The sequence below is a fragment of the Hypomesus nipponensis genome, chromosome 3 (genome assembly GCF_054491055.1).
Source record: "Hypomesus nipponensis isolate SF chromosome 3, ASM5449105v1, whole genome shotgun sequence".
NCBI lineage: Eukaryota > Metazoa > Chordata > Actinopteri > Osmeriformes > Osmeridae > Hypomesus > Hypomesus nipponensis.
Window position 1 is genome coordinate 11217757 of NC_140363.1, and position 27326 is coordinate 11245082.

A 27326-nucleotide genomic window follows, 5' to 3' on the forward strand; every position below is an offset into this window, starting at 1 on the left:
ACATTGTTACCGACAGTTCAAGAACTGCACGGGCTTTGTTGCCATCCTGACAAGCGAATAATATGGTAACAACACTCAAGCGCGCGTCCCTCTGTTTCAAAATAGAAAAATGCCAACAGGTGTGAATTTTGCGTATTAAGTACCAAGAATGCTTACAATCAGATGCTTATTAAATATCTGGATATCTAATGTTGACTTGCATGTTATTTTCTTTCAGTGTACCGTTCTTTGTCAGCAGCCTAGGCTATGGCAGTTTGTCAATATGGCACTCCGGTCTTGGGAACTAGAAACAGGAGAAGAGTTCACGAAATATTGTTGCCCCCTCGGGGAAAGTCCAGTTTAAGTGGTCATTTGGATCAAAGGTTTAAGACCACCTATTTTTCCATGCACTCTGCGGGTTATCCCATGTAAAATGTATTTTTTGTGCCGGACATAATCAAAAACAGGCTGGCTACCGACCACCATTACAGCTTTAGAGTCATTAAGATTGTGGTTTAGTTATTAGCTTTAACCTAGGATCATGCATCATTCAGCAGACAAAATTCTACGCTAAATTATAGTTCTGTCCATAAGATAAGATAATGAGTGCAATTTAAGTAGATTTATTGGAACTCGCAGGGCTTACGTTACCGTGTAACAACCCAAATAGTTACTGAAACTCATTGACTTAAAACTTTGACTTAAAATGTAATTGTTTAAATTAAAAAGGAAACCACAGCATCTTAAAATGCAAAACTAACACATTTAGTATCACAATATCACGTTCACCGTTATTGCCCATAAGGGACATTGACACCAGTTACAAGCCCCCAAACAACTGGGAAACTTAGATTAATATATAGAAATAAAGTTACATGCAAGCCTTATATCCAATAAATTCCTTGGTACATGGTACTTTCCCACATACTTTGAAGCAGGTGGACATGTCACACTCTCTACCTGGCAGACAGCCCTCTGGCACAGGCAGGTAAGGGGCTTTAGGCCGACCTAGCAGGTGGTTCATCCATTTTAAATTAAATGCCCCCTACGTTGGTAGTAGCTCTGCTGATGCCAATTTAGCTATAACGTAAACAACTAATTTACAATCCTGTGTCGCTGACATACTCACTAATACACACATAACTAGTGCACAGTGCCTGTGATGCCGATGATGAATATATCGGTGACACACAAACATAGATATTCCTGGAATGATACAAAGTACAATGGTCATGGTGTTGTGCCTGTTAAGCAGCTGCAGTCATTATAGTAAAGAATACATGCTTTAGGATATAATGAAATGAAAAAACAAAAGTATTCTGAACATTGTACTTTTATACTGCAGCACAAGTACAGGTGACAAGAATTAAATATTACAAATAATATTTGTGTAAAAAACCTTGGGTGCCAAAGACTTTTGTCTGTTAATGAAACAAGTCACATTGAGCTCTGTATGCTTCCTGGACTGCCATCATTAAGTCCAGAACGTGGCATCTGGGTAATGTAGTGTGTCAGCCCCGCAGGAAATAGATATCAATAATTAGTGAAGTGTGTATGTGCAGCAAAATAGAAATCAGGCATATATCTCTGGTGGATATCTGTGAGCCTTGGTTGTAATGAACTTAAGTCTACAGTACGTGTTGATAATTTATGTTGTGACAAGATAAATGAGTGCTCTTTGAAGAAGATGGTGCCGATGATGGCAGCCTCGGCAAGTTGGTGCGTCCGGTTTTGTCTTGTTTTGTCTGTTAATTCAGTGTTCTGCCGTCCATCTGACAGCTATTGCATTACGCACAAGCCACCTTTATCTCAGTATCTCATTTGCACTATGTGGCCCACTCATGCTGCTCACTCATATTCTTATTTTTATATATATTTTATATTTTAAATTGTATATTTTTTAATTCTTAGAATAAGTTAAACTATTGTACTAATTTAAGTTCTGTATATATGTTTATTGTTTGCACCTTCCTGCCACAGTAAATTCCATGTTTGTGTAACATATATCAAATAAACCGAATTCTGATTCTGATGAGGAACCTGTCAAACCAGAGTTTCTGACCTATGTTTAGATAGATATATAAGATCATCTATTAGGCTAATTGAGATTTGCACTCATTATGTGTTAGTAAAATACAAACTAGCATAACTTTACACCTTGCCATGTTATATGTTTACCAAAAATGTATTGTTATTGTGGGTAAAACATCTGGAATGATCAATGAGATCAACTCATCTTGTCATTTAATTAACATAAACATCTACTTTTTAGGTCAATCTTCTTTAACAAAGTTTGTGCAAGTATGAGTGCACATAGCAATGGGAACGATGCTCTTCATATCTTCAACAGTTGTGGCAGAAGGTGAAAAGGTCACAGAAAAATAAACCTAATCAAGACCACAAGCATGTAGCATTGTTTGTATGTTAGCAAGCCTGGTGCCAGGGAACATCTGGCTTGTAGTTGGCAGTGCTGAAGGGAGTAGGGGCTTCAGCTGTGACGGATGGAAGAATCCAAAGATGGAAGGGTAGGGGATAGTTTCCTGTAAGTTAATGATGGAAAGAGAGAGAGAGAGCACAACCATACTTACATAAATAGTTTGATCTAATTTAAGTTAGATTCTGGCTCCTCCTCCAAGAGTGAGTGGGGAGACGGTCATTGAGGAGGAACTGAAATCGTACTTAAATGATGTACATGGACACAAAGCCTGCAGAAACCAACTGTCTAAACAAATTACACCAACTAGGATTTCCTGCATCTGAAGATAGACGAGAGAGTGTATTTCCGATAACGAAGATATCACATATCTCTCTCTCTCTCTCTCCTTCACACACACACATTTGTGATTAAGAGGGGGTCATTGCACCCGGGCCCACTCTGAGCATGAGCCAGGAGCAGTTGTTGTGTAACCAGGCATCAGGATGAAAGTGATCTCTCCTCCCACACACAGAAATGGATGTGGAATAAACAAAAAGGTAGCTGCAGAAGCTACCGAAATATGCATCAACCAAATTCAATTGCATCTCTATGTAGCCAAAGCAAAGCAGTTTCTCTAATTAGTGTTGACAGAAATACAATATTGTTGTTGATACTACCTGGATAAGTACACACACAACACTATGTTGTGTTCTAGGCTAGTAGAAAATCTCTACATATCAAATCTCTGTAGTATTCTGACATGTTAACCTCATCCTTGTCTGGATGGGAATCTAGGCACATTCAAGATCACAGGATGATATGGCTTGGAGCCACACATCCAATTAGGGATTGTCTGTCTGACAGTTTCATGTTATGATTATGGCCACGGTGTGGACTTTATAGCCTATCAACAGAACAGGAAATGGGAGTTGGGGTTTGTAGAAAGGAGGGTGAGAGAGATTCTGACTGTTTATTTTTGGTGATAACTGGTGGAAGTCTGGTACAAGTTTGAATGTGTGTTTTTGTTTGTGTTTGTGTAGGCTATATTGAATCTGCTCTCTGTGCAAACCAAATCTAGGAGGTGAAATTGGAAAAAGTTGAAGAAATCTATGACCTACAGCTATTTACATTTGACATGTAGTCATTTAGCAGACGCTCTTGTCCAGAGCGACTTACAGTAAGAACAGGGACTTTCCCCCCGAGGCAATTTGGGTGAAGTGCCTTTCCCAAGGACACAACGTCATTTGGCACGGCCTGGAATCGATCTGGCAACATTCAGATTACTATCCCGATTCCCTCACCGTTCAGCCCCCTGACTCCCTATTTGATAGCAGTGTTATGTAGATGCGTAGGTAAAGACCACTGCACTAATGCATAATCTGTCTTCACTTTCAGTTGCCTGAGAGCAAATAAACAACTTCACACCAGCCCTCACTCTCCTCACACAATTCCATCCTCCCCCACAACCCTCCACACACACACACAGACAGACCACAGCGTCCATTTCTCCAGTCCATCTGTCGGTGATTGGCTGGATGTTGGGCTGGAGGTCAGAAGGACAGCCACCATCCAGCCAGTGCTACAGAGAACATGCACGTGCCATCTTTGTAAACAGCAGTTGGCCTACACTCAAACTAATGTGCTGTTTCACAGGGACATGTGCAGCAAATGCATGACATGCTTAATGGAATGAAAGGAAGCACAGATTTAAGACCGCTCTCATGTCAAGGAACATTAGCAAGCAATATCTGCTGTTTTCCATGGAGATTTGAAGTCATTTTGGGTGAAAACATTTAATATTTAATATGAGGATAATATGTGGATTAGCACATAACAGAAACAGATGTGTATGGATTAGTAATATACCCAAAAGAAAGAAATGCATTTATTGAAATAATGTTGTGTACTCGTTCATATTATCAAAGTTCAAATCTTTTACCTAACATTACATTATACCAGTTGGAATGTGTCTGCTCATCATTCTACCACCAGATGTATTATTGAGCTCTCCTGAAAGCTGTCTTACGGATCAATGAAACCACCCTGAAAAGCAATGCAAATCTTTTTGACCAATTTGTCACATCTTTGCTTCTTATGACAGCATGGCGCACTGGTTAATTCCCCAAAATATCAATTTAACATCTATTAATAACATTTGCAGTTTTTCAGCTTTTTGTTTAGAGAGGAATCAGTATAGATAAGATGACTAGAGAGTGCTTGGCCACCCCAGGCCCTCGGGCAGTGACAGAAAGAGTGTAAACAAGAGAGCCGTAAATCTATCAGGACACATTCATGACAGGTCACATTCCACCAAAACTAGCTATGGGGGAAGGGTCTGCAGCCAGCCACATACACTGGTTTATTGCTTCCCCTATTACACTAGCTTGTCGCTTGGGTCTATGGTGTGGGATTGACATAGGACATTTCACAGTACATCTGTCATAAGGAAACAAAAAATAGTACAAACTTGCCTGAAATGTATGCCTGAAAGGCAATTTTAGAGAAGGATTCTGTTTTTCCAGCCTGTGATCACCTCTACTAAACATGGTCATGACATCTGAATTTACGAGGTCATGTCTGATGGGCAACGAACCTGTTATAGTCCAGCACCCGGCTGCCATGGCAACGCAGTAGCTGCTTAAATATTTACCATTGTGGGTGAGGAATCTGAGAAAAGCTAATTCAGCAGATGGAAGCTGTCAGTGCTAGAGGAAAGGCCCGGGTGCATTGTGAGAGACGGAAGAGAGCTTTCATTAGCTGTGTGCAGGTTAAGTGGTCACAAGACCAACACAGGTGGAGTGGATGGCCTTTGAACCACAGCACTGCATGACAAGCCTTGCCATGCCTGTAAAACCTGTTGGTTTTAGACAGTAGGATATAGCACACTTGGTATCATGGATGATACATATGTATTATATGAAGCAGTGGCATCACACATTTTTTTTGTGCATCTATGAGGTTAGAGTTGTGGTGGTTGTGGTTTCATTACTTTTGAGGCTTTTTACAAACCATAATTCATCACATAAAACAACGTTTTTGTTTTTAATGAGAGTATATAAAAACATTTTAGTTGCATACTTTTTGTGTAGACTAAATCCAAAGGTTTTCCCTTGAATACATATAAATGGCTAAAGTAGCTGAATAAAAAGGGGAGGGTAAAGAGGTGTCATGAAAAATAAAACCTGTCTATCTACTCTCAAACGTGGTTTCCTCCATTATCTTTCCCATTAAATACAATAAAACAAGCAGACTATCTCTCTCCAAAACCAATGAATCATTCCATAACATCCCCTTCCCTCTTAGTTTCCTTTCTGACCTGCCTGATAAATGATCCAATTCATAATAAGGTAATATGATCACAGCCCGTTTGCATGCATTCCTCACCTCACTTATTGTACTAAATACCAGCTTTCACCAATGTTGACTCTTTCCACTCGAATGAGAATTGGATGAATCTGGTGACAGTAATAACATCAGTGAGGGCTCAGTTCCGGCTGGTACAAGCTGCTCCTCTACCAAGGACTGTAGCCTCCTGTGGACGTCCAGGCAGAGACTGGATCAGACTGGAGTTTTATGGGGTGTTTTATAGCATGCTATTTCCTCTTTATACCTCCTCCCATCTCAGAAATCACAACATAACATTGGATAATTTCACAGGAATCAATGGCCAATTGTACAGAGCAGACACAATGATGTACAATGCAATTACAATCCAGCAGAGGAAGAGCGTGTTAAAATGAACTCAGGCTGGTCATGCTTTTATTTGAACATCAATGACTTCTGTTGTGTAGATTGGAGATTTGACAGACCAGCATGATACCAACAACACCACAGTGAGTCAAAGACTAAATCAGGGGCTTTAAAACATTTAAAGGGATTTAGCTATCAGTGCATTGTGTGTAAAGAGTCGGGCATGTTCAGCTAGTGCTTGGCAGGGGACATGCTCCATGGTCACGTGGTGGATGTGTCATCTGCCGTATGGATGTGTGCTTGTATATTGTATGTGCGTATTGTTTGAACACCTATTGAATATTTCAACTTTGTGTATATAGCCCTACATCTGGACGTGCGAGTGTGCTGTACCTTAACCACTCCAGAGATCATGCACTACTCAGCCCTCTCCCTGACTCTAAAAAAAGAGACAACCGCTACATTATTTACTAAACATTACTTACACCTGAATAGCAAATCAAAGCTCATTTGGACTAATTCCATCCTTTGAACACAATGGAGGAATGACAGAAAGACTGTTACACCACATTGCGACGTGACCATTCTTTTCCTCTATGGCAGTTGGTGTCAAGACCTGGTGGAAGGGAAATTGAGGATTTAATACTTCACTGGCAGAGATACGAGCCCAGATTGAGCCTCACTGCTGTCTATGAGAGAGCACCATGCCTCTTAGGGAGACACTGAAGAGAGGAGAGTGGGTGGATGGATGGGGATAGGAAGCACACACACACACACACACACACACACACACAGAGGAGATGAGGACTGGTGGGATATATTGTGCATGTGGGCGATAGGTGAGGAGCAGTAAAGCACACTCTCTATCACTCCATCTCTTACACACAAACCATGAGTTTACAGTGCACATATGCAATAGAGGATTACATAATCTTTCAACTTCAAGAAGGCTGTCCACGTTAATTAGGCCATACAAGTTCTCCTGCACAGAGCAAAGTGTGCTAACGTTGTTTTCAAATTCAGACAGGTAGGGCACAGGTACACAGACAAGCACAATTATAAAACGCCTTTCAGTTTTTCAAAAGGCTACACCCCACACTTAAACATTGTTAGCAAATATAACTGGAACAGTAGGTCAACTGGCAGAGGTTCAATACTAACACAGTTCTGCCTCTGTTTTCTTATCGGGTAATGTTGTATACAGTAGGTGGTTCTGTATGTGTGTCCCCGATTTGGCGAGCTAATCCGCATCCATTCATAACAGACAGATGTTTAGCAGACGTTTGGCCATTATAGTCTTACTCTGAGCTTGGTCACACTTACTGGTGCGCTGGTGGTCTACATTACAAATAGATAAATGGTACAACCAGTTGGTTGTCATGCAAGACAAATGGTTGTGATTACTGTGTTAACTACACCACGTTTCCCCGCCTCAGAAAAACATTTAAACATGGGAGGACTTAGGAATTTGGGATTGGTACAGTCAGTCAATTATTTACTAACCAATGACTGTATGAATCAATTGACAGTACTTGTTAACCAAAGAATGGTATGTTAAACCAATACCTATTTTTTCTTCTTAGTACATTAACATCTAAACAGGACATGACAAAATGCATTGGTTTTAAACTTTTTATACATTGCATATTTATTTCTTGATGGAATACAATACAAAAATATTGGTTAAATACAAGCTCTGTTGATATATAGTATTTGAAGTATTTCCATTGAGTTCCAAGACCATAATAAAATCGAGTGATTGTATCGTTGTACAAAAGAAAATCCTGCCTGTTTTTTAAATAGTAATTTTAAAGCCTTGAATTTGAAATTGTGTCGACTCAATTTCTTTGCATAACAAGGTAGTCAAGCTAAGTGTAAAGTCCATGTGGAATATTATTCATTAGTATTTCTCAGACCAATAGTTTTCCTCCATTCGCTCTGCTTTGCAGAAAAATGTAATACAATTCTCCCACATTCATCCACTTTGCTGCGCTTATCCCAACTCCGTCCAGATTCCACAGCCCCATCATTCCAAAGTAGCACTTCTGTAGGTCATTCAAGTTATTCAGATGGATTTCTTTTTTCATAGCTACACACAACATTCCAGGCAGTCTATGTATTTAAACCGCTTTGATTGTAAAGGGATACAAGCATGCAATATCTAATATGGACTAAAGCTATGAAGTGGTTTGGCTATTCATACATAAAATGTTTATTCAGTTGATTTCTTGTTCTATATGTAACATGTATACATAATCATCTTGAGTACTAGGTTTGCTGAATAAATACATTTCCTACAAGCATTGCATAACTTGGATTAGATAACAGTTACATATAAATGGTGTCCATGGTAAAAATACAAGCCAGACAAGACTGTCTTCTTAGGTATGCTACACTGTTTTAAAGAAGTGGTTCACACTTCTTGTATTTTCCATCAAAATGTTCAATTCATTGTGACACATGGTTTTATAGGCCTAGTCCCCATCCTCCCCCCGGCTCCAAAGTGTGCTTTCATGTAACTTCATAAAATCCTCGTCATCCCAAGCCTCTGGGAACTTCAATCCAATTCCGAACCCCAAACTTTTTGTGGAAGTAACCTCTTCTTCATTTGTAAGAACAAAGACCACATCCTTAACTGACTAACTGGATTGGGCCTCTGTTGTCATAGTAACATGTGGGATATTTGGAAGAAAGAAAAGCTCACAGAAGAATGTATTAGAGAGGGGTGGGCAGTGAGAGAGAGACAGAGTGTTTCCAGTCGGTGCTTCGTCAAACGTTTGCACAAAAAAGGACATTCTACCATAACAGGAGCTATTTCCATTTTTATAACTCAACGGTATTAAAAAGGGCCCAAGAGAATACTGGCCCCAGAAAATGTAGAGGGCATGGGTGACTGGGTGCTTTCCGCCTGCTTTTTCAACAGTGAACTATGCCTAAGAATGCTTACAATGGAGTAAAGAATAGTACTAGAATAGCACCTTGTCAAAAGCGTCATTCAACACACATTCCACCAGTACAAATAAGATGTTATACTGAGGAGAGATTAAAAAATAAAATCCTTAAAGAACTGCCCAACACGTTTCTTTTTTTAAGATAAAAAAAAGAAAATATTATAAACAATTGACCCATGATAGCCTAGCTATGACCAGGTCATACTTTCATACTTTCATAGCAAATGAATACACTAAGCTATGCTTTTACAAATATGTTTTAAATATTTGATACTTGAATTTTGGAAGATGATTGTCTTTTTGGGTGCGTCAGTGAACAACCCTGCACAGATATGATGAGAGGATATCAGCAGCATCCTCGAGCATCATATTCATCAATATTCATTAGTTAGAGAGAAGAGGATTTGGTGTCCTTTAAACAGAAGGTGCAAGTGAGAGAAAATAGAGTGTAAGAAAAAAGATAGAAAGAATAAAGTGCAAATGTGTGTGTGTCGCCCTAACTGTGTCAGCTCGGAGTGTGAAACAGCTTGAGTCAAAAGGAACAAGTGGAAAGAGCCAAAGACGCCCACACACCAACACACTGTACAGACACACACACACACACACACACACACACACACACACTCTGGTGCTTGCATCAGAAGCCGACAGAGAGTGAGGCATGAAGTTGACCACCAGAGTGGTCACGCAGAATCTTTTACACAGTCCATTGTACTCAGTTCCAGTTCTGTCTATCCATTGCTGTTCTGCTTGAAGAGCAGTTGAGGCTGACTGTAAAGTATGGTTTGGGTTGTCTGGGTTGATAATCTCTCTCTGATAAGTGTTGTGTGTGTGTCTGCATGTATGTGTATGTAGGTAGATGGCATCATCATTAGCTGTCCTGGTTTATGCAAGGATATGGGGTATTGCGATTATCTTCTACTTTAAATAGTGGAAGGTGAGTATTGAGGTCAGGATTAGTGATGGATTGAAGGTTATATATACACAGCATGCCATTTCTCCTAGACACAATAAGCCATTGTTATCAAAAGATCAAGCAGAAATTACAGAAGCCCAAGGTCATAGGTCATACTTCCAGGCATCCATGATGGTGGGTCAATTGTATTTGATGAATGCTTAAGCTGTAGTTCTATTGTTCCACTTCTATAAATGGACAGTGTGGTCCAGTGGTTTAAAATCAAATTTGTATCCAAACATGGATTATGGAAGTTGTATTCCTCATGTAGTTCTATGAGTAGGTGGAGTAGGTCCGTAATGGCAGAGCTTGTGACGAGTGTTTACAGTCAAATAGGTTGGTTTTGGGAGTTGTAGGCCATGTATAGATGTTGTAGTACGTGTATAAATGTTGCAGCCCATACATGGATGATGAGTTGTCGTCCAAGTACAGGTAAGTCCATGTGTAGATGTAGGCCTGCTGTCTATGTTGGCGGAGGTCCGTCGTATCGCAGCATGATGTTAAAGGAGCGGGCGAAGTTGTTGGATAGGGAGCAGCTGGCCCCTTCATCCATGAGGGGCAGGAGGAAAGCCAGGAGGAGAAGCGCCAGCAGCAGGATCTGGAGGGGTAGTGCCACCCTGCACACACGGTACAGCAGACTGGGCCTCTTCTGCTGGAATCACAGAGCCCAGAGAGAGAGGTCGGCACTCACATGCCGTAAACACACACACACACACACATATATTGTACAATAGATGCACTCTACTGCAGATTCCCATCACAATACTGCATGCACACTTTCAGCAATCACCCACAAAACTAAATGCATGTAAGCGGTACAACCAAACGTACCAAAGGCCAAAACAACAGTTATTTTGTGCTTGAAATTCAGTACAGGAAATGTGGCCAATTACACAAACAGCACAGAGTTGTCATTGAAAAGATCAACACGTGGTTATAACAAGCAAACAAATATATTTAACTGAAAGCAACATGAGTGAGTGTGTATGTGTTGGAATTTGCATGTCTCCTAATTTGATAGGCCGTGAAAAGAAGAAGAAAGGCTCCCTCTCAAAAGTACAAATAATGTACATTACACTCTCTCTCTTTCTCTCTCTCAACCATAATTACTAACTGAAATCAAATAGATGATGTAAGAAAGAGATAGAGGGATAACCAAGAAAAAGAGTGAGACAGCAAGAGGGGAGAAAGAGCAACGTGGTTCTTTTGAGTGAAACAAACACTCGCCCACTGCCATAACCTTTTTGCCCTCCACCATCTCTATTTTACTCATTCCACCAACCGCCTCTTCATCCACCTCTTGCTTCGCTTCAGAGTGAGAGGAGGAGGAAGATAAAATGAAAGCCTCTCAACTGAGCTGTGCTCTCTACCTCTCCATCCACACACCAGAACCACCTCAAACAAAGCAGGTATGAAGCGGGGGATGTATTTGATGGACAAGCGTTGAACGCCCCTGAATACATAAATCAATCATTTTATGGAGGTGCTAAGTCTGACAAGCACCAATGACCCCACACTAAACCCCAACCAATGCCTTTAAGCAACACTCTATTAGTGATTGCAGCCTAAAATATTTTAAATGGGAATGCTAAAAATAATTGTGATGCTTGTGGTGGTGGTGATTATGATAATTTTTGTTATTTTTATGACGTAAATGGCAACGTTTTATGCCTCAATCAATTAAAAATGTAGTTGTATTACGTAAATGTTGATTCCAATGTTTGAGGATTTCAGGACTACATTTAAATTAGGACAATGGAAGACTGCTGAATGATACATTTTCATTTTGTTCTATGTTCTTTATCTATACATAAGTGTATATATGTTTGCATTGACATGAGAGTAGTGTCACCTACGGGAGGTTGTGTGCTGCAGACAAGAGTGCTTATGACATGTGTGTGTGTGTTTAAACTGTTAATGACTGGTCTGGTAGTAACAGAAACTGACTGCAGACACTGATGGGTACTATATGTGGAGTATGGATGAGTGAGATTGTATGGCTGTATATCTGCAAGATTGTCTGGATTTATCCTACCACTAATAGCAGTTAGAACCATGTGGTAATAACAGTCATTGTTACAGTATGAAGGCACAAGGCATGCTTTGACTCATAAACACAGTCATTACTGCACTGTAGTTTTATCTGTATGCAATCTAGGCACAAGAACACAAACTAACGGGAGGCCCTTTGTGAAAGAGATATTACATTGACAATAAGACAACATTGCATACTGTATCATCTAGATACACACTATCAGAAAAACATAGCAAAACATGAGTATCGACAACATGTACCTAGTTTACTGTACAGCAGCAGAGAACGTCTGATTGGTGAACATGTCAGATGACTTTGCTGCTGTTTGTAAGTGGCCTAGCTACTGTGTGGACTTCAGACTTTACTGTCCATGTGACCCAACTGTGGGAAGCTCTACGGTATCATCTGGAACCTTTACTGCTGTTTAAATAATGCAGAATATGTGGGGCAGACACAAGTCATATTTTTAGCCCCTCACATCTGCTCCAGTCTCAGTCAGTCTGTTCGACACAGGAGGCAGTAGAGGACAGGGTGAGAAGATTGAATCAATAAAACTAGTTTCAGGACGGTTTTGTGTATGACTCACAAAATAGTTATGGTCAGGATTTAGTCTGACAGTTAGGGAGGGTGGACGCGATGACTCATCAACCGGTAACCCCCCCCCCCCCCAAAGTTGTGCTTGGATAGTTGTAGTTATCAACCTTTCCTCCTACGTCCTACATCTACCAGTGAAGAACAATAACAGAAACTGACCTTAAATCAAGACCAAGGGGTTAGTTTACTCAACTTTTAAAACAAGGTGTATCTTAAGGAATGTTGTGTGTGCTGAGTGGTTGCCCTGTGAGCTTGTGTGAGAAGACGAGAGGATGAGTGGGGGTATGGTATTTCTTAATCCCCCTGCCAACAGTGCTAAGCAACCGGGCCTCAAAATCATGTCAGCGTAGAGACTTGGGGCACGCTTGAGTTGATGTCAGTCTTGGGTGGTTAAATGACTGGTTCTCCAACTCAGGACGCACGCAGACCAAAGCTGTTACAACCCAACAGCTTAATTATTTTCTTTTTGAGTATTGTACACTTTCACATTCTGAAAGCTGAAAACATACATTTTGACATGTTCCCTGTGTATGATGTTATTGATGTGGAAACACCTTTTTAATTGTGTGTTTCATAGTGATCAAGTTGGTACAGTAGAAACAATGGCACGTCAAAGGGGAAAGGTTTGGTAAAGGTACCTTTCGTATTTTGATGGTCTCATCTTGTCCTGCTCTGACACCCTGGTAAAATATCAAAATGTACAAATTAAATGTAGCCATGCCTCTGTGCTAAACAAATGAAGACAACAGTTGTTGGGTTTTAGTGTAACATTGCCATCTTGTGGAGAAAAGCAACAACCACAAGGTGAATGAGGTGCAACATAAATGTCAGTGTTTCCCATAAAACAAATTTCAGCCCTGGTGGTACACACTGAAAAACCCTAGACAGACAAGGCACATGGGATGGCAGGTTGACATATTTTACAAAAGAGAATAAAGTTGGGAAAAACTGTTTCAAGTTTTGAATGTTTTAATCCTATTTAACTATGATGCGGGTTAACATATCCCAGTACTAAATGTTATGTTTAATATGTTGTGTTTAAATATATACCCTGCCAATGCTTGAGATCATAGACTCTACATCAGTGCCTCAGAATGCTCTTTAACTGTTGGCCATCTCTAAAAAACAGCTCTCACCTTGACACTGAGGTGAGTCTTAAGGTCTCCCACATCCTTCAGTTTGGACTTGTAGAGCATCCAGCGATACCTAAGCTCCTCCAGACTCATATCCTCTACCCCAGGCTCTGATTTGGTCCTGACCCCTGAACCAGGACGCTGGCCCACCTGCAGAAGGCTCTGGAACTGCTCCTGACCACAGCCCACACCTGACCGCAAGGCCTTTGGAGGGAGTGAGAAAAAGAGAGATACATAGATAGAAGGCAGAAGAGGGGAGGGATGGAGAAAGAGTGATACAGAGAGAAGTAAAAAGGAAAGAAAAAGATGAGAGAGAAAGGGGGTCACGGTAAAACAAAAGAGGGAAAGAGAAGAGATCAGGGTGGAAGAAAGGAAGGGAGAATAGGATATGCAGTGTTAGAGGAAGAGAAACATGGAAGAAGATGAAAGAGAGAGAGAGAGAGAGAGACAACACCACATTTTGAACAAAGGGCTCAAAATGAACTGTTTGCAATATCCTTCCATGTATTATTCTCATTGTGACAAATCGTATTTCTTTCATGCATGAACTACCAAGCGCAGCCAAGGCTAAGATAAGTAAATCATAGCATATGCTTCAAGGGATAAGCTAGTATCCATAACAAAATACAACTGCATCCAACACCAAAAAACTAAGCATCAGTGACTTTGTGTACTGTCTAGCTTGCAGCACACCTGATCTTCACTACAGACCACGTGTCTCTTAAATCCTCATAATTTCCATTGAAAGGGGGTTAGATGGCTGAGCGGTTAGGGAAACGGGCTATTAATCAGAAGGTTGCCGGTTCGATTCCGGCTGTGCGAAAAAGACGTTGTGTCCTTGGGCAAGGCACTTCACCCTACTTGCCTCAGGGAGAATGTCCCTGTAAGTCGCTCTGGATAAGAGAGTCTGCTAAATGACAATGTAAATATGAAACAGGGCTTAGTCTTCTTGGGTCATTGACAATGTCTGTCTTCATTCAAACAACTCAATCCCCACACATTCCCTCTCTCCATTGACTAAAGTGTCTTTTTATTACTTTATGGAGGCGGGTGTTTGCGGTTTCCCAAGCCTGAGATTTGTATCCCTTGTGCAAACATCAACTGTTTGCACAGAGGTTAACTTAGTCAATTGGTTACCAGCCTGGTACATTTTGGGGTCAGAACTTAATTGTTTTAGAGTTGCTACAGTGGCAGTTATAAGCTTTGGTGCAGTTTAAAACAGCTTAAAGCTACAATTCAGACTTCTTAAGAAGTTATTGTGTCATTAATCTTAGTTAGTCCTGAGGACACTTTTTATTTTAATCATCCACCATATACTGAAGATCAGTTCCAAAGCTTAAATAAATCAATGCAGAACTTTTAGTATAAGTATATTTTTCACTATTCTTTTTGTGGCTTTTTTGAAATGACCAAATGACTGTAGTACTTCATTTATCCATGTCACGTGGACAACACTGGCAGAGAAAACAACAAACCAACCTTGAGTGTGTCCTGTCTGATCTTGAGTTCCTTGCTGCTGAGCGACCCCCTGGTGTTGAGTATTCCTGAAAGGACTTCATTCTCTCTGAGTAGCCAGGCCTCAAACTCCCCTCTCCTCTCCTCATACTCAGCTGTGCTCAAGGCCTGCCCCGGGCTTCCCTGTAGGACCCCACCAGTAACAGCATTAGCTCAGCAACAGAAAGGGAACTTTAAAGTCTCAGTTAATTTGGTTTCATGAGGACAGCCTCGATTTACAAGAAAGTAAAAGACGGGAGAGAGAGAAAGGTAGAGAGAGAGAGGGAGAGAGAGAGAGAGAAGTTCCTGACGGATCAGCACGTTTGCTGGTGTCATGAAAAACATTAAAAGAATGAAAAACGGTAAATCAAAGAAACACTCAAGACATCCGAGGAGGGACCTCACCTCTACATGCTGCGTGGCTCCCACGTTGCGTTTCGTCGTCGCCGAGTTTCGGAGAGACAATGGGGTCAACCCCGAGCCCTTTCCAACAGAGGTGAAGATCCCTCCCTCTCCCAAGCGCTCCCCTTCGCTTCTCCCCACCTCATCTTCTCCTTGGATCCCATGTCTGCTGCTCTCTTTGCTACCGTGACCGTAACCGGAGCGCACAGATGCCACTTGTGGGTCGACTGTGTCCCGGAATAGCTGCTCGTCCACCCATTCCTCAGTTCTATCACTGGACATGGAAAGCCCCAAACCCCCGCTGGTCTGGGGGCTTCTACCTCCCCTGAAGGTCAGAGACCCTCCTAGTGTCTCTCTATCTTGCCCTGTAAGTTGAGTCCCCCCCCAAGAGTCAACCTCCTCTACTCCGGGGCCCTGTCTGCCCCTCTCCCCTTCCTTCCCTTTCCCAGTATGCCCGCCCCCACTCCCCGCTCTTTGGTTAATCTCGTCTTGAAATCTGGACGGAGTTTGATTGAAAGTGCCCAGTTCTCTCACTTGCATCGGTGAACTGCCCATAGCTCCCATGTTACTCTCTTCAAACCCACCCTGGACCCACACATCCTGACCTCTACTCACCCCTCTTTGACCTGCCACAAAATTATCTTCTTCCCTTTCCTCCATCCTACCCCCTAGCTCAGGCCCAGAGCTCTCGCAAGCCCACACACTGGGGCCCTGTTCTGGGGTGCCCTCTGGCTGTCCCTGTCTCTGACTGTTGGAGCTTTTGGAGGCCATGAGCTGGCTCCCTCCCTCCCTGCACAGAAGCTTGTTGTCTGTGCTGGTGTGATCACCACTATGCCCTCTAACCCTCTCGTTCTGGAAGTCTGAGTTGGAACTGTGGCTATTCAGCAGCCTAACAAATGGAACAAAAGAAACAGTCGAAGATTTTTAGTCAATGACTCCCATCAAAAACCACTGAGCTGAAGTTTAGAAACCAGATCTACGGAAATTACGTCGAAGATGAGGCCACTCAAATACAACAGAGATGCACTCATACATCTATCTGAAGCAGGATACCTGTGTGTGTTCTGGCCCATGGTTCTAACAGTACCTGTAGAGGTTGAGGCTGAGATCGTGGAGGGCCATCCAGGACTCTCGCAGGCGCCTCATGTCGCTGAGGATGTGCACCGTGCCCTGCTCAGAGGTTCTCTCTAGCACCCCCTGGCCCTGTGCCTCCATCTGGTGGAGCTGCAGCTCCTTTTCCGGAAACTCACCCAGCGCCCTCTGCAGGACCAAAATGGAAATTGACAGACAACAATACATTTTTTAATGAGCGAAATTAGTATACAGAGAAGAAATTGACTGAATCACAAGCATGCCAACAGCACAAAGAACACACACACATATATATATATATATATATATATATATATATATATATATATATATAAAATTACTGTCTTCCTAGTGTACCAGACTTCAGATGTTGGCAAGACCTCAGACTTGCCAACCCAAATACTGCCCAGCTACGCTGGCATGGGTGAACTGTACTTATACTGAGGAGGACCACGTTTTACCAATTCACCTCGGCTACACAAGCATCTAGTTACTATAACTATCATCACTGTGTTTTAGCAGGTACAGAACAGGGCACTAATTGTGCTTGCTAATGCAGTGCACTAGCTACCTGGGCCTCCTGCTCTCTGTTGTCCACGCTCCACTCCCCAGACGGGCTCTGGTAGGACTCCAGCTTCTGCCTCATGATCATCAGCCACTTCTCCACATTCAGGAGGCTCTCGTGGAAGGTCTCGTGCTCAGCGATGCTCTCCTCGCTGTTTTTCACCCTCACCTGACACACAGCAACACATAGAGAACAATGAACATGAGTACACCAGGACGTGTGCCCACAAGGTGAACACATATATATATATATATACTCTAACTAAACTAAACATTCTCAACCATCACCCATCCTTTCATCAACACTCCTTCATACACAAAATATATCCCGCCCACCAAACACACACACACACACCTCCCTTCTCCCTATCTTACCCTGACAGTCTTGTACAGGAGCTTCCAGTCCCCATAGAGCCTCTCATACTGGGCTCTGTTGGTTTGGCTGCTGGACACCAGGGTCTCTAGGGCCATGATGTGGGCTTCACACTCCTCCAGGTCCTTTTTGACAACCTGGGAAACAGAGAAATAGCAGAATTCAGCTGCTTATAGGATACAAGTTGTTCCAACAAAAAAAACTTTTCATTAGCATTAACAAAGCAAGAGAAAAAGAAAGACTTCCTGCATCTGCAGACAACTTTCATCACTTCCTGTCTTAATTCAGGTGGTATGAGAGTGTGTGAGGAGACAGTTTCTTGGTTATTTACCACTGCAGCTTTAAACAACAGAATGTGTCCAGGGTTTGTGGGTGACCTCTATTAGCCAGAGTATGAGGCTAGCCCGAGGACATCATTAGCCAACTATCACGTCATGTTCTCTGACGTGACTCGCATTGCAATTACTCTGGACAAAGTATCCTGCCATGTGGTGTAACACATAACTAAACACAAGATGGATTCCCTCTGCTTTGAAACACACCTAAAGTACCCACCATCAATCGTGTGGTATGGCAACAATTTTCTGACGCCTTATGCTAACACATGACTCATTGATAGATAGATAGATAGATAGATAGATAGATAGATAGTAGGTTGATATTCAATTGATAATGAATATCAATTTGTTTGTTGGAAAGCATTTATACTGATAGAGAGATATTACATTTCTATGTATTGCTGATTCATAATAGGAAGGCTCAGTCCCTCTGGGGATACTACAGTGTTTATTAGACAGCATTTGAGCCATAGCAAGGCTGCCAGGGTATGGTAAACAAACATACCCTGAGCTGGTCTGACTGGCTCTTTTTAGCCAGTATATCTGGCTGGAGGCTGTCAGCTGCTACCAGCCGGTCTTTCAGAGGAGTCAGCTTCTTGCGGATTGAGTCGTGGGCATCCCCAAAATCTTTGGTCCTGGATATCAAACCCTACAGAGGGGACAAGAGGATAGTGCAGATTGAAGAAATTAAATAGTTTGCTATGCAAGTTTACTTTCATAATTTGGGAAAATAAGCAAAACATGTCTCAAGATAAAAGGTAAACTGATCCCAGTCAATACTCTACGGACCAGGCACGTAGCGTGTTTGTGCAGTTGTTTGCTTTGGTTAACTCAAAATAAGTCAATTTGAAACGCACACACACACTCGCTCCTCCCCACCTGCAGCTGGCTCTTCCTCTGCAGCAGCTGGCTGTGCAGGATCTCTCGGTTCCCGATGGCCCTGCCAAGCTCATCCAGCAGCCCCTCTGCCCCCTCGTGGCCCAACACAGAGGTCAGAAGCTCCGTCTTCACCTGCAACAGGCTCAGACGCTCCTGCAGCTGCAGGCTCGGCTTCAGGAGCCGCTGGAGAGGGAGAGGGGAGAGATGGGGTAAGATGGTGAGACCCCGTCTCAGTGGAGTGACAGGAGGGTGGTAAGAGAGTGGGGGGGGGGGGGGGGTTAAAGTGAGAGCGCAACACAGGGAGATGTGTGTGTGTGGAGGGGTTGAGGAGGGTATGATAGTGATGGGGGGGGGGGGTGAGAGAGAGGAATGGGTTCTGTGGGAGAAAGGACAAGATGGAAATGTTGTGAAAGAGGGACAGAATGACAGTTGAAATGACAGAGAAAGAGAACTGGAGAGGGAGGAGGAGAGGTGGAATTAGAGAGAAAGGCAGAGAAGAGGGTGAAATAGGACTGTGTGGGGGAAAATGATGGTAAAAGAGTTGGAGGTCACATAAAAAAGAAGAGAAGAGGTGTAGAGGGAGACGAGTTTGAAAGGAGGGAAGAGAAGGAGTGAGAAGGAAGTAAAACTGTGATGGTGTGGGTGTGAAGGGGAGCGGAGCGAGACGAGAGGCATTAAGTACAGGAGATGTAAAGATGAGTGCCAAAGAAGCAAATGGAAAGTACGCAAGAAGGAGTTTCAAAGAAGAAGAGTCAGAAAGTAGAGAAACTTAGAATAGAGAGTTTAATCACGACTTGGGTGGCAAAGGAAAGGAGAATAAAGAGAGACAACATAGAGGAAATCCCCCCCCAAAAGAATATTATAAAAAGCAAAATCAGACACTGAGAAAAGGAGGCAGTAGTTAGATGATAAAAGGCCAGATGAGGAGAAAGTAACAAAACAAAAAGGAGGGGAACAAAAACAGAGAGAAAGAAAAAACGAGCGACCACACCACAGATGAATGTTGTGGCGAGAAAAAAGGGCCTTAAGCCTTCTAAACCATCACAGATTATGTAGGATCTTCAGATCTTCCCTTTCATATTACCTGGGATTTATTCAACAAAACTGCATTTGCATTACAGCACACCAAACTCAGTAGAGAAAAGGGCAGGTCATTTTTGTGGGATAAATGTAATTTTCTGAGCACAATAGCCTGCTGTATGTAGGTCTGATTTGATTTCCCTAGCTTACCTAATATCCCTGTGACGCTCTGGTTAGATTGCCTGTTGCTCTACCAGTTAATGGGTTAGTTATTTCCCTTCACAGTTCTAGAGAGCTGCAGCGACTTAAAGTTTCATGTCTTTCAAGTCTATAATTGGTTCCCTGATAGATGGTTGTCTTTTTCTTTTGAACAATGCTAACAAGACAGCCATCCTTTCCAGCCATTACTCCTATTCCTCACTGAAAGTACTTTTTTATTTTATATTTTCTCAGATAGAATGTGTCCTTAGCTGCATGCATTCAGTGCAGATGAAAGAACAAATTAAATAATGTATAATATAATTATATCAAAACAACTGAGTGCAGAACCTTACACATTTAGAGGGTGCTCCTCACCTCAATGTCCTGCACCAGCCGTGCAATGTGGGAGAACTCTGACACTTCATTGGAAGCTTCTAGAACCTGAGAAACCCTCTGGCTCCACTGTGAGAAGACATGGAGGGGGTCCTGCAGCACCTGCCTCAGCCCTGCTTCTGCCTCTGAACACAGCTTCCCCGCCCGGCACTTCACACTGGAACACAGAGGTGAAAGACATTTGTTTTACACAACTGGAAGCACCAGATGGGGAACTTGATAGTCATGTCAAGTTGTAGAGGCGACATGCCCAAAACTAAAATTAGACTCCAGGCCTTTTAACCTGTGTGGGTAGATGCTGTTTCTTGATTTATATAATTTTTGTACTGAATATATTCTTCACTGTCAACAACTCTCAATTTCTAACAGTGCTAGGACTAGCAAACAAGCAGAGGGTGTACTTAAAGATTGTGTTTCAAACGTTTTAAGGGGCCTTGTTTTATTAACACCAAATAACAACAATCTTGGAAAATAAAATAATAGAACAGTTCCATTTAGTTTGTTTGCCACAGAGGGAACAGGAACATCTTTAGAGTATTAAGATGTGTCCGAAGTGTGTATACTCACCTCTGATGTTCCTTGACTGCAGCCAGCACGTCATCTGAGAGGTGCCGGGAATCTTGGGAGAAGCGGAAGAGTTCTTTGAGCTGGGTCTTGAGGTGTTCCACCTGGGATTCCTCAGCCACAAGAGCATTCCGAACATTCTAAGAAAAAAAGAAGAAAAAAATTAGATTCATCAGTCATGTAGAATAGTATGTAGAATGTTTACACCAAAGGTTGCGGGTAACTATATTCATTTATATTTGTTTTATGTATTTATTATATGCTTTTAAGCAACACACAAATAGTACATGCAAGTACAGCAGATACTAAGAAGAGCACAGTTCTAACAACAGAGGTCAGTCATCTGAAGTTAGATTGCACTGATGTTGACAGTTGGAAAAGTAAATGATACCATGAAAAATATCACAAGACAAACATTCAAACTGGTATGAAACTAATCTAATTCAACCCTCAATCCCTTCAAAGTGGCCTCTCTGTAAATGCATCAATTTCTCTGACATGAATTGAAACTAATTAAAGTTCAATGGTGGTTCTATTATTGCAGTCATTCATTAAAATCAAGCTATTCTTATATATATATATATATATATATATATATATATATATACACAGTCAAAAGATTGTGATACACTTCAATTATATTTTAACTTATGAGTTATAAACAAAATATGCAGAGCAGTGTTTAGTTGGGTGTTGCTATATATCTATGGTAAAAAAGTTTTTGTCACACCCTTCCTTGTACCAGTCTAGTTCTAAAACTGATATTTGTTCCTGAGAAACCTTTTCATACAAATTGTCCTCAATACACAGCTCTTAACTGCTCAACAAAAACAAAGGACTGATAGCAATGATATATCCATACGCATTACTATTACAATAATTTGACATTTGAATAATTTGGGACTGGAGCATAAAAGAGACAAATGATAATTATGATCTACCTTCAGACTCTGACAACCTACCACGCAGAGTAGACTTATCACCATCACACCCCTTTTAGGCATGTTGCCTGTGGCAAATTCCAGAAGAGTAATACTTAGACTAACCACTTAAAAACAGGGCTAGCACAGTCCCAATGCACTGGTGTGAAGGACACTGGGTGTGAAGGCAAGTAAGTAGAGGTAAAAAGAGTGCTCATTATTGCACTGAGGGAGTGAAAGTAACAGGGAGGTTACTAGGTGCTTAGAAGAACGGAGAGGGAGCTGAAAGAGGAAGAAAGAAAAGGGAGGGAGAAGGAGGTGGCAACATTTTTTATGAGGCAAACCTGGGTAGTAAGGGACGGGGTTTGAGAAAGAAAACACAGGAAATACAGAGGAAATAATTGAGAGTGAAGAGAAAGGAATGCTGAACCTGACTTGCATAGATTTTTCTAATCTTGGCAAAGCAGATCAGGTTTAGGAACATAGACTTACTGTGTACTTCCTCCACTGTACCACCATCTGCTCCTCCGTCCTCTCTCCCGCCTCTCTTCCTTCTAGCTCTCTGCCAAGCCCTTGGAGCTGGGCCCTGAGCTGTGCAATGTCCTTCCCCAGTCTCTGACACCGGGCCAGGTACTGGCTCTGAGAGTCCAGGCTAAACCTCAGGCCCTCACCGGCCTCGTACAGCCCCTGCCTCAGCCTCTGCCAGCCCAGCCTCAGCTCCTCCGCCTCCTCCACTACCACCTCCGCCCCTGCTGGAGAAGTGTGGAAGCGCACGGCCTCTGCCAGGCCTTCGATGTGCTGCAGGGTCTTCTCCTCACTGGCTACACTGTCGTCTAGTGTCTGGGAATGAGAACCGAGAGCAGAAGGGGAAGGGGAGAGGATAGGGAGAGAAATGTAGAGAGGAGAGGGGAAAGAAGAGAGGATGTAGGGGGGAGAAAGCAGCAGAGGAGAGGGGGAAAGGGAGTGGATGTGGGGAGGGGGGAGAGCAGACAGAAGTTCGATCTTGTCATATGAGCAGATATGAGACCGTAAATTAGTTGAAGGAACGCAGTCACAGGTCCTTCAATAACATCTTAGCTGAGACAACTTCTTGTACTTTCCATGAACTACGAACTGTTTCTATTTTCGCAAAGACACACTCAGAATTGATAAGTACCTGTTTTGATATTTCCTTGCTTATTTTCTGCGGGGAAACCTAATCTTAGATTGGTGAGTCCTAGCGTAAAGAAACACATCTACCTGTACTTGTATGCATGCTCACCTGTAGGGCTTTCAGCCTGTTCTCTGGAGAGCCCTCCCTCTCCATGAGGATGCTCAGCTCCCCCGTCTTGGACACCAGCCACGACTGGAACTTCAACACGGAGTTCTGGTACATCTGGTGCTCCTCAGCCATCTTCTGCAGCAACGCTAGACGCTCCTGCCAATGACCGGGGTCAATAAGCAGCACTGAAGAGTGTGATTATATCTAACAAGACTAAAATAAAATGTATTTGCAGAAGAAAAAAAAAATCTACAAGGACTCTCAGCTACAGCACTGTGATCTCAATACTTGAGCCAAGTCAAAAAGCATTTTTTTTTCTCCATAGGGCTTATTCCACATGGACTTCCTGCTTCAGCTTAAGTACAAGCCTTAAGAGGAGCTCCCCGTTGAGCACCCCTAGCCCACATGAAACAGGCGACATGAATCATCTGTGTAGTTTCTCCCTTTGGACTAGTTGCACGGTGCAGCCGATAGCGAGGCATGTTCAAACGAGTGAACATCACAGAGACTCTTAGAAATAGTGCGGAGTCTTGCACTGCATGATGTCATTAGATGTTTCAAAAGGGTACATGGTGTTTTGGAAGAGGAATATGAAAAAGACAACCAGGAACAATGCCTTGGTTGTCTGAGGAAAGAAGGAAGTACACAAAACACGACAGTGCAAATGAAGAAGTAGATTTTCAAGCTTCCCTTCTTGGTGTAATTGGTCTGGATATAATCAAATGTTTTTCACGTTTGACACTGTGCTTTAAGCACAGTGGGAGTGCATACCAAGATTTTGTTGACGCAATCTTAAAATTAGATAAAGTATTACTGAGAGTAATGGAACTGTCAATCCATTCCTGAGTGCACCAACACATCTGTATTGCATTATTTTGCACACTCTTAAACATACACATACCCTCACATGCACAATCAATGACACACACAACCACATGCACACCTCTGACTGGTCCCTGATGTTGTTGTAGGCCTCCTGAAGACTTTCCTGGGCCTGGGGGTCCACACTGGGGTCCTGGGTGCGGTTGTGCAGGGAAGCAGCCTCATCCAGCAGCCTCTCCAGGAGTGGGGCCTGGGCCTGGACATCGCTCACTATTACCCTCAGGTGGTCCACCTGAAACAGGGTTGGGACTAGCTCAGTGGATCAGCCTTTTAAGGTGGATCAAGAGATCCAAGGTTCAAATTACCCCTGATGTTCCCTTGGGAAAAAAAGTATCTTCATAAAAATGTATTGATTACCCAAAGCAATCTACGGAGCGGGATTGGAACCTGCCACTTCTAGATCGACAGTCAAATGCTCTACTATTGAGCTACCCCATCCTTCCTTCACATTCTATCCAATTTCAGCCAGCATGGAAAGTAACACACCTGCCACAGCTTCTCCTTCACGCCCAGCTGAAGCTCTGCCTCTGCGTCTAGAGTCCGCCGTAGCTTGGCTAACCACAGCTCAAACTCCTCGTAGGCCTTCAAATACTCACTCCAATGCAGCCACACCCACTCTATTCGACTGAAGGATAAAGAAGAGGAAGATGAGAAGAGTTCATATAAAAGCAAAGAAAATGTGACTATCATTTTGGGGTGAGTGTGTGTGTCTGTGTGTGTGCGCAGGAGGGTATGTGTAGATATGGAGTTCATAGGACTGACATGCTACCTGTGACAGTGAATGATGTAAGTGCAGGTCTCCTCCCATAATGCTTTGAGGTCCTTCAGTTTGGTGTGGGTCTGGTTCCTTGTCTCCTCATCTCCGTTCTGCAACAGAACCTCAGCGGCCACCAAAACCATGTCCATCTTCACTCGACCATCATGCTCTGACTCGTGGATTTTCTGTCAGACAAAAAAACATTCAATATGAGCAATAACATCATGTTATTTTAATGACGTAGACTTTCATAGCATACCAAGGGGTTGTTTAACAGTATTGTGAGAAAATAAAATAATACGTTCATAAGCAAGAATCTAAAGTTACACACCAATTTCTCAGATTCTCAATGGACAGTCTACACCCTCATATTGTCTAAAACTGTTCTCCAGTGCCACATGATAGGCCCTCTTTCTCTATGTGGGAGGGTGGGTGTCAAAGGTGAGACACAAGGCAGGTCATCGCCTGGGGTGGGTCCCTCACCTCAGTCTCTCGCAGACGGGCCTCCAGGGCTGCCCGGGGGCCCTGAGTGTTGTCGTTGATGCGGAGCCTCTCCTGGATGGCCTGCATCCAGCACAGGGCTGCTTCCAGGCTCTCACTAAACTCCCGGTGCTCTTGCTGAGTCATGAGGGGATACACGTCTTGGGAGGATGAGGAGGAAGAAGTATGCATTTATAGTAACATGATTACAGTGGCACAGTAAAACATCTTCTAGTAAAGTCCCTTCAAGGAATTTGTGCAATCCTTTGGATAGTAAATGTGACATTTTATATATCATATTTGGAGGAATGTCACAGAAAGGTACACGTGTGTCTCCTGCATACGTTCAGTATTGCACAACACAATGTATCTTTAAAGAACATAGCTAGGCATTGTTGATGAGTATGTGAGCCCAAAGTTAAACACCCTCTCTGATATACCTGCAGATGCAGAGTGACTGACAGTATAACAATGTACTCTGCTAACCTTATAGCATTGGAAAAGTGGCATCAGAACTTCTGTTCAAAATAAATTAACTTCACATTTAGATTTATTTAGACAGCAGAGTGCAATGGACAAGGGAGCATTTAGTTAACAACATTGGTAATGCTGCATTCTTATTCTGAGGAGATCTTGAGAAAGGGAAATACAACTGTGAAGGAAGATGAAGCCATAAAAGCAAGGAGATGAGCCATGAAGGCCAAAGCTGTAGCGTTTTCTCCACAGGAAAAAGAAAAACTAGGTAGAATGAGCCCTCTTCCTGAGTGAGTCATTTCTCCCACCACAAGATCAGAACCACCAGTCCCTTCCTCAGCAGTACCCACAAGTTTTCCATTTAAGCACATTGGTGTGCTTCTAAAAAACGGTATTGGTTTGATTATACAGGGAGTTGCCAGCTGAACCAAGACACAGTTGTGCTACTTACAACTAAAGAAGCACAACTCAAAAGTGTATTCTGAGCTACTTGTACGCCCCTCCCCTCCCCGCCATCTGTTTGACAGCTATAAACGTAAATAGACTTACAACACGGCAATTGATACATTTCACACACAGTAGCCGAATTGTATCATTGTCGTGAGAAGTCCCCAGTTCGTAATGTTGACTTTTGTTGAAGATTACACATAAAACATGATTTTCATTTATTCAAATAACTTCAACGGTACAATTAGACACGGCCAAAACAATAATAAGATGAAATGTATTCCAGCCCATACATAAGAGAACATTATTAAATAGTTTATTTTGCGATTGTACGCGTTCAAATGTCATCTAATGACATCTAGCAATTTCATTACTGCAAAGGAGACTGAAGTTTACCATTGCATATTTGCAGAAGAATTAGCCATCAGTTTTAAGGCTGCACACTAATACCGATCAACAAAAAGAGATAGACTGGTCTGGTAGCCCTCCAAATAATTGTAAAACTTACCGATAACCTCGCATGTAGTGAATGTAGAAATTGGCGTGCCGAAAGAACGTCCCGATATGCCTTGTAAACTTGTAGCGCAGGAAGTAAAGACACAGGCCCGACAGTGGCATTGACTATACTAGCCGACCAGATTGAACCAGACGAGAGCAACAAATCTGCAGAGCAACCGATAATCGTGAAGGGCGTACGCGCTCTACGTCAAGAATTCAAACCGAAGGCGCGTCCCAAGAACATTGAATAAACGTGCGTTGATTGACAGCGCAATGTGCACCGCAGATTAAAAAACGCTTCACAGGCAAAAGTTTAGTGGGGGTTGTGGTTTAGCCTACTACATTTCAGACAGGCTTCTGTATGACAAAACTGAATGTTCTTCTTCATTAACAAATCAAGATTTATTTAAGAAATCAGAAGTAGCACATAAATAATGTTAGGCTATATGATCAGTGAGGATTTAGAGGCCAATAATTAATTCATAAATAACTATATACAAACATACGTTCTTTAATTTATGTATGTGAAAGCAT

At 42.4% G+C, this 27326-nt stretch overlaps 1 protein-coding gene across 1 annotated transcript; it reads right to left on the reverse strand.

Moving 5' to 3' along the window:
* Positions 1–7703: 7703 nt before the first annotated feature.
* syne3 (spectrin repeat containing, nuclear envelope family member 3) lies at positions 7704–26929 on the reverse strand. Its single transcript, XM_084675915.1, has 19 exons — positions 26803–26929; positions 25377–25534; positions 24906–25078; positions 24623–24761; positions 24198–24368; positions 23255–23410; positions 22486–22833; positions 21077–21213; positions 20492–20666; positions 18896–19078; positions 18522–18665; positions 17681–17815; positions 17313–17474; positions 16737–16909; positions 15653–16538; positions 15233–15391; positions 13757–13957; positions 13259–13300; positions 7704–10643 (listed from the first exon to the last, which is right to left on the reverse strand). The coding sequence occupies exons 2-19, from the start codon at positions 25518–25520 to the stop codon at positions 10455–10457; spliced, it is 3717 nt and encodes a 1238-aa protein (XP_084532041.1). The 5' UTR covers positions 25521–25534; positions 26803–26929; the 3' UTR covers positions 7704–10454.
* Between the last annotated feature and the right edge of the window lie 397 nt (positions 26930–27326).